This window comes from Lynx canadensis, chromosome C2, assembly GCF_007474595.2.
Source record: "Lynx canadensis isolate LIC74 chromosome C2, mLynCan4.pri.v2, whole genome shotgun sequence".
Taxonomy (NCBI): domain Eukaryota; kingdom Metazoa; phylum Chordata; class Mammalia; order Carnivora; family Felidae; genus Lynx; species Lynx canadensis.
Genome location: NC_044311.2, coordinates 8,104,474 through 8,120,139, shown reverse-complemented (window position 1 = coordinate 8,120,139; position 15,666 = coordinate 8,104,474). Strand labels below are relative to the sequence as shown.

Sequence of the window (15,666 nt, the reverse complement as noted above, 5' to 3'; positions counted from 1 at the left end):
GCTGAAGAGGGGAGAAGGGATCAGACGTGAAGAAAGAGTGGGGACTGCCTGTTGCTCCTGCTTGGGTTTTCCAGGGTCCAAATCTCCTGCTGCATTCTTGCCTTTGGTGCCGGATACATTTAGGAATCCTTATAATTAAGTGTACTTACACTAATTGAAATAAGTTTGTTGTTTTTTTTTTTTTTTTTTTTGAGAGAGAGAGAGAGAGCAGGGGAGGGACAGAGAGAGAGAGAGACAGAGAGAGAGAATCCCAAGCAGGCTCCACACTGTCAGTGCAGAGCCTGATGCGGGGCTTGAACTCACAAACCATGAGATCATGACCTGAGCCGAAATCAAGAGTCAGAGCCATCCAGGCGCTGCAGGTTTCTGTTAATTTTAAAGAGTCCTAAATAACATAGCCAACTCACTGATAAAGGTAAAAGTCTCAGAACTAAATGATTCAGGTAATATGACACCCATATCCCTTTCCTAAAGGAAGTGGGCAGTTCTCAGGCTCAAGTTAACATAATAAGTTTGGGGGGCAGGGGGAGTCAGTACGTTTAGACATAGTCAATTCACCTTCAGAGAAAACAAAACTCTTGGAAGAACCGTATGTTGGAATTTAAGTGATGTGAGTTTATTTTTACATATCTGTCCTTTCAGTGAGCTACACATGGCCCTTGTCAAAAAACAAGTACCTACCGGAGCACCTGGGTGGCTCAGTCGGTTAAGTGTTCGACTCTTTGATTTCAGCTCCGATCATCATCTCACGGTCTGTGAGATTGAGCCCTGTGTGGGGCTCAGCACAGAGTGTGGAGCCTGCTTGGGACTTGGGATTCTCTCTCTCTCTCTCTCTCTGCCCCTCCCCTACTCATGTGCTCACGCTCTCTCTCAAAAAAATAAATGAACTTAAAAAAAAAAACAAAACACCAAGTGCCTACTATTGGGGCGCCTGGCCGGCTTATTCAGAAGAGCACGCGACTCTTGATCTCAGGGTCGTGAGTTCAAGTCCCACGTTGGGTGTACAGGTTACTCGAAAATAAAATCTTAAAACAAAACAAGTGCCTACTAAGTGCCAGACAACCTGGCAACGCTGTTCCCAGCATTAAAAAGAATGGCACGTTATTCATCTTTTGGCCCCTAGTAAGTGCTGTGGAAGCTGTATAGTAACATTTGTGCAACAATGGGGGAGACCCTACATGCCTGTGGAATTCATGAACAAGGGAAGAAACAGACGACAGAATACCAGTCATCACCGTCAGAAACCCGTAACTCTATTAGCTGTGAGGAATCGAAAGTCATTTTTCAACCCAGAGCTGATACTGATTTTCCCTACACTCCTTGCTTTCTTCTCATCTTATAATGTCTATAATGTTACCTTCCACCCTTCCAAACTATATTTAGAAGTTATGTTTTTCTGAAATTTGGCTAGTTTTGAGATCTCTCACCCCCACCCTTCCATGCTATAATCTTCCGAGAAGCCGTGAGGCCCTGTTTAATGGTGTTGGCGGGAAATAGAATGGATGTTATATATATATATTACATTTACCATAAATTAAATATTAATAACATATATACTATAAATATATATATATATATATATATAATTTTGTGTGTAGGAGAGAGAAATATGGCAAAGAAACCAGTAACTATCATTTTCCTACATTTTGACTGCTTTTCCTAATGGTGATTCTAGGTGAGGGATCTTTGCATATTCTGGAACCTCTAACTACAGCTGGGAAGATACGTTGGGTTTCTGCCTTTTCTTCTCCTGACTTCTGTGTATTGCACAAAAGAAGAGAATAAAGAAATATCTCCAATATCCCACAAACATTTAAATTTCTCCCTGTGCTGAGGGTGATGGAAATTTTCTTTATCTTGGTTACACAACTGTATTCATTTGTCAAAACTCACCAAACTGTATACTTGAAAAGGGTAAAGGCGGGGCGCCTGGGTGGCTCAGTCGGTTGGGCATCCCGCTTCAGCTCAGGTCATGATCTCACTGTCCGCGAGTTTGAGCCCCGCATCGGGCTCTGTGCTGGCAGCTCAGAGGCTGGAGCCTGCTTCGGATTCTGTGTCTCCCTCTCTCTGCCCCTCCCCTGTTCATGCTCTGTCTGTCTCTGTCTCAAAAATAAATAAAAACATTTAAAGAAATTAAAATTAAAAAAAAAAAGAAAAGGGTAAAGGCTATAAAGTATATCTCAATAAAACTAACCAAAACGGTGCTTTATGCTCTCCCTTGCAGACATCATTTTATGGTGTCATAGTAACAGTGTATATATCATTTACTTAGTGTCGTATTCCTGCTTAGTTAATTAAAGTACCTTTCCATGTTGCTACTGTCGTCCTGAAACAATGATTCTGAGAAGGACGATGCCACTAGACAGGAAGTATAGCCACACCGGTGGCATCATACCATCTGGTAACATTTGCGTCCATAAACCCTTCTTGGTGCTCTCAAAATAGTTCATCATAAAATTAACTTAAAACCAAAAACTCAGATTGTACCACAGAGGATGTGGAGTAGGTGTGAGAACACATCAGAGTATGTGTATGGTTAGGAATAAACTCTCCTTTGAGGCAGGAGCTACAGCAGGTCAGGGTTAGGTCTCTCTCCTTCCCTCTGAGGCTCCACACTGTGTTGCCAACAAGTTCACTCCAGGTATAACTGAGAGATGGCTACACCCAGGCATCTGCTCTCAATGCACAGGCCCTAGCCACTTTCCGTACCTACGTATTTGAGTGGGCACTGAAGAAAAGAAAAAAAAAAAAGATGTGGCTAGGGACAGAAAAGGAACCCAACAGAAAAGCCACATCCCCTTCCAATCAAGTCTAGGAAGGTAATTTTACATTATTGCCATCAATGCTGACTCATCACTTCCTATTCTTTTTACTGGTTATCTCCTCGGTCTATTGCTTAGTTACACAGCATCCTCATAATGGTCATTATCAAGGTAACAAAAAGTCCCAGGCTCAGATGCCACACAGTGAGCCTTGCTACTTCCCCACCAAATGGCCCTCAATTCCTGAAAGCAATCACTGCATACCTCCTTCGATTACCTCCCATGGGCTTTGCATCCCACCCCCTTTTTTTAATGTTTATTTTTGAGGGAGGGAGGGAGGGAGAGAGAGAGAGAACGAGTGGGGGAGGGGCAGAGAGGAGGGGGGACAGAGGATCCAAAGCAGGCTCTGTGCTGATAGCAGAGAGCCCTACGCGGGGCTGGAACAGAGATCATGACCTGAGCCCAAGTCCCATGCTTAACCTACCGAGCCATCCAGGTGCCCCTCCCCAATTTCTTGAACTACAGCAGGCCATGTCATTGGCATGCCACGCCCTTAAAACCCCCAGATCTTCTGTAACTCCTCCAAATCCAGTAGAGAAGGCAGGTGCAGACCGAGGCTACCGGCCCATCCCGAACAGCACAAGGGACAGCTGCCACCATTTCCTACCCAGGGGACGGAAGCGGGGAATCCAACACGGTCCTTCAGGGTGAGACCAGACGTGGAACTGGGAAAGCAACGACGACTTACACGAGCCCAGGAGAGCAACGACAGAGACGCGGGGCCGGGGCAACAGGACTCTGGGCGGGCGGGCGGGCGGTGGAGGGCGTGAGGGAGCTCACCGGGCGTGGGGCGAGGGGTTCGGGCTCGCGGGGGAAGTGAGGTCCCGAAGGCCGTGCGCTACTCGCCCGGCCGCCGCGGCCCGGGGGCGCAGCGCGAAGCCAGGCGCGGGCGGGGGCCGCGGCGCGGGGTGTGGGGCAGGCGGGGCGGCCGCCGGCAGGGCGGGGGCGGGTAGAGCCGGGCGGCGGGGCCCGGGCCCCGGCGCCGCCCCCCGGCGCGCGTGCAGCTTGCGGTGCTGGACGAAGCTGGCGCTCCACTTGAAGGCTTTGCCGCACGCGGCGCACTCGTAGGGCCTCTCGCCGGTGTGCAGCCGCCGGTGCTGGACCAGCGTGACCTTCTGGCTGAAGGCCTTGCCGCACTCCTGGCAGCCGTAGGGCCTCTCCCCGGTGTGCACCCGCCGGTGCACGGCAAAGCGCGAGCTGCAGCTGAAGGTCTTCCAGCACTCGGTGCACTTGAACAGCTTCTCGCCCGTGTGCAGCCGCCGGTGCTGGAGGAAGGCGGAGCTGCGGCCGAAGGCCTTCCCGCACTCCTCGCACGCGTACGGCTTCTCCCCGGTGTGGGTTCGCTGGTGCTGGCCGAGCACCGACGCGGAGCTGAAGCTCTTCCCGCACGCCTGGCACTCGTAGGGCTTCTCCCCGGTGTGGATTCGCTCGTGCACGAGGCGGTCGTAGCTGCACCGGAAAGCCTTGCCGCAGGCCTCGCACTGGAAGGGCTTCTCCCCCGTGTGGACCCGCCGGTGGCGGCGGAGTTTGGAGTTGTAGCTGAAGGTTTTCCCGCAGTCCTGACACTCATAGGGCTTGTCGCCGCCGTGCAGTTTCCGATGCTGCCGGAGGTGGGAATTCTGGCCGAAGGCCTGCCCGCACTCCTGGCACGAGTAAGGCCTCTCCCCGGTGTGGCTCTTCTGGTGCCGGGCCAGTTTGGAGCTGTACCTGAAGGCCTTCCCGCACTCCTTGCATCCGAAGGGCCTGTCATCCGTGTGGACGCTCTGCTGCCGCTGCAGGTCTGAAGGCAGGCCGAAACACCGGCCGCGCTCGCCGCACGCGTAAACCGCCGGTCCCCGGCGCAGGCCCGGCTTCGTCAGGACACGGGCACCGGCGCTTCCCTGCGGTGTGCTGGCTGGCTCCTCCCTTTCCCTGGTGGAGGGTCTGTACCCCTGCACCAGCCAGCCCGTGAAACCCCCTCCCTGTGAGCCCGTGTCCGCCCCCAGGTCACACAGCGGTGGCTCCTCCAAGCTGGCTTTAAGGTGAGGCTGCTGGGGACCGTCCGGGAGCAGCCCCTCCACCGCCGGTCTCTGGGCCGCCGATGCTCCAGAAACGTCCGGCCTTGGGGTTTGCTCCTCCTTCGCGGTCTTGTTTTTACCACCTGGCATGAGAAAAAAAGGAAACAGAGGAGGCACTTACTAAGGCTACAAGGGGAAAGGGATTAGGCGGTAATAGTATTGTTGGGAGACAGACAGGGCTACCCGAGGATGCCCCGAAGGGAGAGAAAAGTCCCGGGGGCGGAGAAGGCGAGCCAGGGCATTTGGACAAGAAAAGCCGCGCACGCGGGCGGCAGAAGCTATCCACCCAGAGGAGTGAAGAATAACGGGAGCGGGGTGGAGAAGGTGCTGGAAGGGGAAGCGGTGAAGAAAGAGGGAGCTGACGGGGAGAAGGAGATCTCTAAGCTGGAGAAGAGAGCTGGGTGAGCAGCCCCAGGCCACCCAGGGCCCGGGGCTGGGAGTCGCAGCAGCGTGCAACAGTGGACCCCAAGGCCCAGGCGTGGGATGGGGCCTGACCAAATGCTCCAAACCGTTCTGTGACCTTTAAAGAGGATTCTGTCCTAAGCCTGGCTGGAGAGAAAACAATGGGCCATACTGCCGATCATGAAGGGTCCACAGGAGGACCATGATTTCAAAACCCACACCGTGTACTCTGAGACACTTACCTCTGAAAGGAAAAGGGTGTAGATTTTATGTTAAAAAAAAAAAAAAAACAGTGATGCAGGTATGACAGATTTTATACTATTTTGGTCTATTTAAGTCTAATATAGTCCAGACTAATTTTTTTTTTTTTACGTTTTTATTTTATTTTTGAGAGAGAGACAGCGTGCGAGCAGGGGAGGAGCAGAGAGAGGGGGAGACACAGAACCCAAAGAGGGCTCCAGGCTCCAAGCTGTCAGCATGGGGCCCGACGTGGGGCTCGAACTCACCCACTGTGAAATCAGGACCTGAGCTGAAGTCAGATGCTTAACCGACTGAGCCACCCAGGTGCCCCCAGACTAATTTGTTTTTAAAGGAGTCTTCTCTATTAGAATAACTAGAGTTTTTTTACAACTATGTAATTTTTCAAATCTTTTAAATTAAGTAATTAATTAATATATTTCAAGTAATCTCTACATGCAACATGGGGCTCAAACTCATGACCCTGAGATCAAGAGTCACATGCTCAGGGTGCCTGGATGGCTCAGTTGGTTAAGTTTCCAGTTCTTGAGTTTGGCTCAGGTCATGATCTCCAGCCCCACATCAGGCTCTACACTAGCAGCTCAAAGCCTGCTTACGATTCTCCCCCTCTTTCTGTCGCTCCCCTGCTCACACTCTGCCTCTCTCAAAATAAATAAATAAACTTAAAAAAAAAAAAGAGAGAGAGTCACATGATCTACCAACTGAGCCAGGCACCCCCCACCCCAACTTCCAGGGTAATTTTTAAATGCTAAGCACAACTCAATGATGACATGCAACCCAGAGTTTAAATAATACGGTTTGAGGGGCACCTGGGTGGCTAAGTCAGTTAAGCATCTTTTTTTTTTTTTTTAACATTTATTTTTTGAGAGACAGAGAGAGACCACAAGTGGAGGAGGGGCAGAGAGAGAGAGAGAATGGGACACAGAATCCAAAGCAGGCTCCAGGCTCCGAGCTGTCAGCACAGAGCCCGACGTGGGGCCTGAACTCACGAGCGGTGAGATCATCACCTGAGCGGAAGTCAGATGCCCAACCGACTAAGCCACCCAGGCGCCCCTCTGACTTTTTTTTTTAAGTTTATTTATTTATTTTGAGAGAAGGAGTGCAGGGAAGGGGCAGAGAGAGAGAGAGAGAGGACAGAGATGGAGAGACAATCCCAAGGAGGCTCTGCACGGCCAGCATAGAGCCCAATACGGGGTTCAATTCCATGACCATGAAGTCATGACCTGAGCTGAAATCAAGGGTCAGTTGGGGAACCAGGCGCCCCAAGCATCCGACTCTTGATTTTGGCTCAGGTCATGACTTCATGGTCATGGAATTGAACCCCGCGTATTGGGCTCTATGCTGGCGGTGCAGAGCCTGCTTGGGATTCTCTCTGTCCTTCTCTCTCTGCCCCTCCCCTGCTTGTGCTCTCTCACTTGCTCTCTTCTCTCTCTCAAAATAAATACATAAGCTTTAAAAAAAAAAAAAGATACGGTTTGAGATTCTCAAGGGCAGTAGTCTTTTTTTTATTTTATTTTATTTTTTTTAATTTTTTTTTTTCAACGTTTGTTTATTTTTGGGACAGAGAGAGACAGAGCATGAACGGGGGAGGGGCAGAGAGAGAGGGAGACACAGAATCAGAAACAGGCTCCAGGCTCTGAGCCATCAGCCCAGAGCCTGACGCGGGGCTCGAACTCACGCACCGCGAGATCGTGACCTGGCTGAAGTCGGACGCTTAACCGACTGCGCCACCCAGGCGCCCCTCAAGGGCAGTAGTCTTGAAGGTGTGGTCCCTGGACCACCATCACCTGGGAACCTGTCAGTAATACGAATTCCTCCCCCCCCCCCCCCCCCGGTCCTGCTGAATCAGAACCTCTAGAGCTGGTCTCCAGCAAGTCCACACTCTAACAAGCCCTGCATGAGATTCGGATGCTCACTGGAGTTTGAAACCACTGATCCAGAAGCTAAAAAGGCAGGGGGAGGCTTTTCCTGTAATTGTTTTACGCCGCACTGTACATAAGGAAGTCTCTAGACGCCCGTGGCTACTTAAATTTAATTAAAACGGAGCCAAATTTAAAATTCAGTTCCTCATTCGCACTCACCACACTTCAAGTGCTGATGAGGATAAGGGCTACCAGATTGGGTAGAGCAGACGCAGAACATTTCTGTTCCACGGTGTTCTATCTGACCGTGCTGGGTTAAAGCCGCTGGCAGACTAGACAGACGACATGTAGCTGTGGCAACTGCAGGCAGACCGCTGGGAGAGGTTTCCAATCAAGACGACGGCACGTGCTGAGTCAACCCAAAGGCCCCGACGAAGGCCGAAGTGGGGCTGAATCAGGAAGGGGCATTTGGTTTATGAGACTTGGAATAGCATATGGGATGGAGGGAGTTTGCGAACAGGGCCAACTGAGTGAGAGAGGCTGAACACCCAATCTCTGGATGGTTCTCATGGTATCTTTCAAAAAGGGAAACCATTCATTCCCAATAAATACACAGGCTTTCTTTTGACAGCTAATCTGTAGGGTTTAGGAGTTCCTAATCATTCTATTCTCATGTACAGTTTCGTACACACTCATACCTACAACGTTCTCATAGAAACAAGTTCTTACTGTATTGCATTTATGTTCCTAAATTGACCCCTCCCCCCCCAAAAGCCTATTTTCACCACACATTTTTGAAACCCTGTGGCTTTACAAGGAAAAATAACAGCAAATGAAATGTTTGGACAGGTCTTTTCGAGTTTGGGGCTGAAGGCTAGCAAGGGGCACTTTTCTGAATGAGAGTGACCGTTGCCACGCCCACAAGAGCTGGTATGACAGAAGCCAAACCTTCTTCCTGTTGAATCATTAACGGACGGGAGGAGGCCAAGCAGAAGAGGCAGGCTCTCCTGCTTACCTGTGCGGACATCTCCCGGGGCCTCTCCCCCCGTGGGTGTCCAGGGATCCAGGCCCCGCGGTGCCTCTCCTCGCTCCAGCCGGAGTATCAGCTCTGGTTTGGGGAATGGAAATGCTCCTGAAGGAGAAGGAAAAGGAACAGGAAGCTGAGGAGAGACCCTGCTGACCCTTCTCAGTCCACCTTCTGCTTTGTCAGGTGAAAAAGTCCCAGGACACCAAGGGAGGTCAGTGTTGAGACAATCTTGAGATCTAAGGGACGCTCAAATTGTTCTGCTCAGGGGTGGGGGTGGGGGTGGGGGTGGGGGTCTTACTCTGGCTCCATCAGAGAGGACAGAAAGCTCTGTCGTTACAGCGTGTACAGGGGGTCCTACGAGACTGTCACACAGGGGAGACGGGGCCCAGGACTCCAGGGCACTGGAAGAGTGGAGCAATGAAAATGGGGCCACCAGGAACCTTCTCAGCTGTCTGCGCCCAGAGCAAAAACCCCTTTCAGGTGAGTCCCCACCAGGAAACAGGGAAGAGGCAAGTCCTGCTGAAAACCAAAGTGATCCCAGATCGCTCTCCATTAGCTACTCCCGAAACTAGGGATTAGGGAGCTCGGCTCACGGAAGCATCAGTCCTGGGGGTATGGGAGACCCCAGATCCACCAAGGAGGAAGCCAAGGGCCTTGAGGGCAGAGCTGGTTCAGACGGAAGGGAGGACTTACCCAAGGAAGTTATATTTGCATAATTCTCCAGCATCACCTCCCGGTACAAGGCCCTCTGCACGGGGTCCAGGCCAGTCCATTGATTCCGGGTGAAGTACACGGCCACGTCCTCAAAGGTCACTGGCTCCTGAAACAACAGGCCCCCGCTCAAGCCCTGTGTGAGGGTCCAGGAGGGGCCTGAGCTCCGGGGTAGCCCTGATTCTACTGGAGTCCAGGGCTCTGAGCCCCATGTACTTGTTCATGCACAGTACCTGCTTGCTGGCAAGGAGCTCCACAACAGCACCCCAGCCAGGGACAGCCCTCAGCACATTTTCAATGTGCAACCGCTGGGGCCCCAATCCAAGCACACCCTCCAGCACCTGATGCTGCCTGCCTGGTGGTCACATCAACCCCACGTCTGGTTCCATGAGCTGGGTCAATCTTCCCGGCATGTTTTCTAAAATGACCATAGCAGGCCATCTGTCTTTTACCCTGACTCCATCCATCCTAGAGCCCCTATTAGGCCCTCCACTCAGGTTCTCTCTGGTCTTTCCCAGTCATGTCTTTGTGTGGACAGAGGAACAATTCCAAGGGCACAGAGTTCCCTTCACTCTGGTGGTTCTCCCTCCTTCTGCCATCTTGCCTTACTGTCTCTTGAAGGCAATGTGCAGTGTTATCTCCTCCTCTCCTAACATACCTGACTCCAGAGACAGGGCGCCAGTCTCCATCCCTGAGCAGGGACCTGCTTCCAGATCACCCAAGCTCTGTCCGACCTGGCAACACTGTCCTCTGCACCAGGTGCGTCTCGCTGTGTCCCCTGGGGCCATTTCCACCTTCTCCGGGGAGAGGGAAACCTTCACAGGTTGTTCAGGCCTTTGTGCCTTATCCTCGGTCAACTACTTTTACATCAATTCACTCAATCGTCAGAACGCATGTATGAAGGAAGAGTTATTCTCTATCGCAGATGATGGGAATCAGTGATATTAAGCACTTGGAAATAGACAAAAGGGGGCCCTCTTTCTTTGAGCACTTAATACAAGGTTGAATAAGGAGGCAAACATTTCAAAATGAACTGACCACTTATACAAAAGAGTGGCACTATAATGTCTCTTCCTTGACTTACACTCTACTCTGCCCCAGTCTGTCACGTCAACAACCTCTCTGCGTGTAGCATCTGCTGGGTGGGAGACAGAGCTCATAAGTACCACAGGATTGCAGCCATCGTGGTGAAGATTGGTTCGGACCAGAATTGTTAATGGATGCTAAATCTAGGAGGAAATTTTGACGATGAACAGGATAGTTGCGTGATCTCAAACGTCGCCCCATAGATTTCTTATTAGTTGCAAGGGAAAGATAATTATCTATACGCTGAAGAAACCAGGTATCACCTTGACCAGAAAGTTTAAATGTGGCTAGTGTGACTGAGGAACTGAATTTCTCATTTTAATCAGTTGAATTTTATTTTATTTTTTTAACATTTATTTATTTTTGAGACAGAGAGAGACAGAGCATGAACAGGGGAGGGCCAGAGAGAGAGGGAGACACAGAATCTGAAGCAGGCTCCAGGCTCCGAGCCATCAGCCCAGAGCCCGACGCGGGGCTCGAACTCACGGACCGCGAGATCGTGACCTGAGTTGAAGTCGGGTGCTTAACCGACTGAGCCACCCAGGTGCCCCGAATTTTATTTTTATCTATTTATTTATTTTAAATATTTATTCATTTTCAGAGAGAGAGTGCACGTGAGCAAGGAAGGGTCAGAGAGAGAGAGGAAGAGAGAGAATCCCAAGCAGGCTCCGCACTGTCAGCACAGAGCCCAACTCCGGGCTTGATTCCATGAAACGTGGGATCATGACCTGAGCTGAAATCAAGAGTTGGATGCTTAACCGACTGAGCCGCCCAGGCACCCCTCATTTAAAAAGTGTTTTTAATTGTTTTTATTCTTTTTTTCATTTTGTTTTTGGAGAGACACTGAGACAGAGCGCGAGCAGGGGAGGAGCAAAGAGAGAGGGAGACACAGAACCCAAAGCAGGCTCCAGGCTCTGAGCTGTCAGCACAGAGCCCGACATGCGGCGTGAACCCGTGAACCATGAGATCATGACCTGAGCCGAAATCGAACGCCCAAGCGACTGAGCCACCCGTGTGCACCCCTCATTTTAATTAACCTAAACAGCCACATATAGCTACCTTAGTGGACAGTGCAGAATAGACAGTTCACCGACCCCAAACGTAACTAACCTCCTGTCTTCATCTCCTTCAGAGTCAACACCTGGGAACGTGGCCCTGACCTTCTTTCCTCACATCATGCTTCTACCCCTCCACACCTCTGGGACCCCTCTCTAACGGTCAGCGCATTCTTTCTTCCTTTGTTTCCGACAGCACTCGGCTTCTCAGCATCCCATTCCGTCTCTGATCGCTCTGCTTCTGTCCCTTGCTAGCACTTACTCCTTCTCCAAGATGAAGCGGGGCTGGTGATTCCCCGACACGGGAAGTAGGTCCCGAGGCGGCACAGCACCGTGCAAACAGCACAGGCTTCAGAGCCGCGCTTCTCAATGGGGAAATGCCCGCCACGGGAGATACGGCACTGCGTGTCTGGAGACGGTTCTTGTTCCGACCATGGCGTGGCGTGGGTGCTGCTGGCACCTCGTGGGTAGAGGCCGGGGATTCTGCCCATCATCCTGCAGTGCACAGGCCAGCTCCCCACGACGAAGAATTATCTGGCCCAAGATGTCAATAGCGCTGAGGTTGACACACTGGCTCTAGAGCCTGACTCCCTGGCTTCCAATCTCACCTCTGCAAGCCATCAGCCGTGTGACCCTGGAGGAGATACTCAAATTTTTTTTTGCCTCGGTTTTCCCGCAAGGCTCCTGTAAGAGGGGAGTGAGTTAATATGTGTAAAGGACTGAAATATCATCTGGCAAATGGCATTACAGAAACCTGAGCATTTACAACAACTACAGGTGAGATTAGGGGAACATTTCTCATGGAGCCTGTAGATAAGACTGGCAGTTGTCTAAACGTGTGTGTGTGTGTGTGTGTGTGTGTGTGTGTGTGTGTGAGAGAGAGAGAGAGAGAGAGAGTGTGTGTCTATTTTTTCCCCTCTCTTTCTTTTTTTATAATGGAATCTTTAATTTCACCTGGGGCTGCTCCCTGCTCCGGCAACTATAAGGGAGGCCAGTGAAAAACACAAGTATAAACTTGTGGGAACTCTCGGGGAAGGTTCCTGAAAGAGCGCAAACTGCTGAGAGGGTTGCCTTTTTTGTCATCTCTTCTATCTGGAACTCACACATGATAGCTGGAGATCAAGCAGCCACTTTGGACCATGAAGCAGCCTTGAGCACGAAAGCCAGTGCTAGGATGATGAAGCAGAAACAGATAAAGAGCCTGGGTGTGTGACAATAGTACCACTGTCACAAAATCCCTGGACTGCCTCCCTCCAACTTCTTTTGCGTGGGAGAGAAGCCTCTATCTCGTTTAAGCCGCTGTCACTTAGGGTTTCCTTACTGGAACCCAACCCTGAGTGACTACTGTGCACCACGTAAAGCACCAAGAGAGAAGAGACTGCCCCCCACAGATGCTTAAACATTTCCTGACTTGGAACTGATTTTGGCTCCCGTGCTGACACTGAAGTAGAACCGAAGAAGATGGCCAGTGCCCCCCAGAAAAAGAGCCACGCACACATCATTCTTATTATTCTAATGACACGACCCATCCATGACATGAGACACCCAGCTTTCACATTACGTGATCTAGGATGCTGGAGAAAACTTGGATGCAATCATCCTCTAGGGCCAAGAACACCCTGGAAGGAGAACAGCTTCTGCATGAATTTGTGCCAACCAAGGATTCAGGCTCTCCTAGAGGTTAAGCTGGAGGCAAATGGGCTGGAGACACTGGCTTCCGCGCCACACTCAGCATTCCTCCAAGAATCCACCTCCCGCGTCAATCCACACCCTCCACAGGCTCCCAGCGGTGGTTTCACTGTACCCGGACTTTGCGATGGGCACGGCAAACTCCCCCTGTGGGAGCACCTGTTTAAACACAGCAGGTGGCCTTCCTCTGTATGGTGGGATGCACACGAGCACGCCCCAAATTTTAACTTGCGCATTCGTTCCCCAGGTATTGTACAAATGTAGATTCTGATCCAGGAGATCTGGGTTGGGGCCTGAGACGGAGCCTTTCTGGCATGCCCCTTGGTAGCTGCTCATCTGTGAACCGTATTTGCAAGCTCCATATTTGCATGGATGCAGATTCTCACTTTCTAGGAGAATTTCTTTTTTTTTTTTTTTTTTTAATACGAATTTATTTTTGAGAGAGAGGGGAGGGGCAGAGAGAGAGGAGGCACAGAATCCGAAGCAGGCTCCAGGCTCTGAGCTGTCAGCACAGAGCCCGGCGCGGGGCCCGAACTCACGAACCGCGAGATCATGACCTGAGCCGAAGTCCAGTGCTCAAGCGACTGAGCCACCCAGGGGCCCCTCTAGGAGAATTTCTTGTCTGGTGCCTCCCTCTTTCCCAACCAACTTGATCCTCCCAAGTTTACCTGCTCACCCTCATCACCTCCCCTACCACATCCTCTTCTGCCCTACTCAACTGATGGATGCAAAGCTAAGCATGGGACTAACCAGGTCAGGCTACTTACTGTTCCTGTAGTGACTGTTCTTATCTATTCTGGATGTGGAAAGCTGGAAGAAAGCTCAGCTCACCTGGGACCACAGAGTCTGGAGCATGGCTGATGACCCCTGGCTTCATGCACTGCCCTCTCTGTTTGGAAAAGCAAACACCTGCGGAGCTAAGAGAGAGAATCACAATGAGGCTGACCACGCCTTGTTCCCCACCTCTTCCCCCTCAGTCTCCTTGCCTCTCTCATTGGAAACGATATTTCCAGGACACTCTGGGCATTCTCAACGCACCTCCTCCAGTGGTTCGTGGGGTGCTGAATCTGCTTCCTGTATAAATTCGACAAAGCTGCCTGGCGAGGCTGAAGATTCCTCGAAAGAATGTCTGAGAAGCGAGAGTCAAGAGCTGCCGTGGATTTGTGGCTTTCAAGAAAAATCCCTGGCCCACGATGAATGAATTACCAGTAAGTTTGTACCGAATGATTCTAGCGATGGTGGCAAAGATCCCAAATGCGCATTGAGAGAAAAGGTAGGATAACCGGGCCCTGGACCAACCACGGGCTGCACGGCAAAATCCAAGTGGTGATCTGGCCCCCGGGGAAAGGGGGCGCCGCTCAACGTCCCAGGGGGCGATGCTGACCGGAGACCCGACGCGAATCTGAACACTCCACCGCGGGAAGTGGGCGACCCCACGCGTCACCGCCCCCCACCCCGGGTACCGCGAGCCGGGGGACGTCAGGCCAGCTCTTCGGGGCAGGAGGGTTGGTGGCGCCTCGGCGGGCAAGGGCCCCTTGGGCGATGTCTGTGGGCCCTGACGCCCGAGCCTCGGGACAGGGGCTGGGGGCGGGACACCGCAGGGCGCGGGGCCGCCGCAGACCCGGCCGCCCCCGCCGACCGCCGCCGAGGCGGAAGCGCGGGCGGAGGCGTTCCCCAGCGCAGCGCCGCTCTAGGACGGCCGGAGGCTGGTCTTCTCCATGGTCCCGAGCCAGACCCGCCACCCGCGCGCCCGGGTGCCGGCTGTCCTCCCGCCCGGACTCCGCGGCTCCGCGCCCCAGCGGGCGACCAGCTCCTCGGGGACGCCGAGTCCGCACCTCACTCCGCGTGGGTCTGCGAGCGGGTTGTGACGCCTGCCGGCAGTAATTAACCTCCTACTGAATTCCTGGCCCCATTCTCCGCCCATCGGCTACGGGACTGCGCCCTGAGACCTCCAAGCCCGGCTCTGACTGTCCCCGTTCTGATCCCGGCGCCACCACCTATATCCACTGTAGGGCCTGTGCGAGGTACTGAAACTCTGTGCCTCCGTTTCTCAATTGAGAATGGCAGTAGTTTCGAACTCATAAACTCAGCGCATTGAGTGTGTCAACTCATGCAACTTCTGGTTCTCACCGTAAGTCAGAGTAAGCGTTTGCACTGTTGTTGATGGCATTATTAGTATTCCTGCCTATTGTTGCCACTTTTCCTAGAACACACGCCCATATCTCTCCAGTCCAGATAGAATAATAGTCACAGCAGCAGGGCTTCCTATCGGCCAGGCATTACGCAGGTAGTTTTGGGCTAGAGTTCTGTGTATCAACCTGCCTACCGTTTCTTTCTACTTGGCTAATCCACAAGCACCTAAAATCCAAAATGTTCCAGACTGATCTTGTCATCCTTCCCTCACCCTCCTGTCCCATCTTCCAGGGGTGCCCTGTCCCTTTTGCCCCACAGACTGCACTGTAACCGAACTAAGATGAGTTCATTCCTTGGTGAGTTACAGGTAGAGACTATACCAGGTGGGTTTGTCACACAAAGGAAACTTTATTTGCGGCAAAAAAGGAGATTACGGGGAAGAACTTTTCACACATTGGATTGGCAAATTGTACGATATCAGGAATTCAAGATTGTCAGGCAGGAATGCCTGCGTTCACTCTTGATAGAAGTCAAAATTGACAGAGCAAGTCTGAATTGGTAGAA

The 15,666-nt window shown here is 51.8% G+C and overlaps 1 protein-coding gene across 1 annotated transcript; it reads right to left on the bottom strand.

Annotated features, from left to right (window-relative positions):
* Positions 1-3,598: 3,598 nt before the first annotated feature.
* ZNF619 (zinc finger protein 619) lies at positions 3,599-14,604 on the bottom strand. Its single transcript, XM_030330108.1, has 5 exons — positions 14,008-14,604; positions 13,801-13,878; positions 9,122-9,248; positions 8,417-8,533; positions 3,599-4,962 (listed from the first exon to the last, which is right to left on the bottom strand). The coding sequence occupies exons 2-5, from the start codon at positions 13,822-13,824 to the stop codon at positions 3,599-3,601; spliced, it is 1,632 nt and encodes a 543-aa protein (XP_030185968.1). The 5' UTR covers positions 13,825-13,878; positions 14,008-14,604.
* Positions 14,605-15,666: the final 1,062 nt, after the last annotated feature.

Bases quoted from the DNA above. Each gene is read 5' to 3' on its own strand.
- ZNF619 (XM_030330108.1), bottom strand. From the start codon at position 13,824: ATGCTCCAGACTCTGTGGTCCCAG. The intron at 9,249-13,800 runs GTGAGCTGAGCT...CTGTTGTTTCAG, and splicing joins TCCAGACTCTGTGGTCCCAG to GAGCCAGTGACCTTTGAGGA. The intron at 4,963-8,416 runs GTAAGCAGGAGA...TTCTCATGCCAG, and splicing joins CCCGGGAGATGTCCGCACAG to GTGGTAAAAACAAGACCGCG.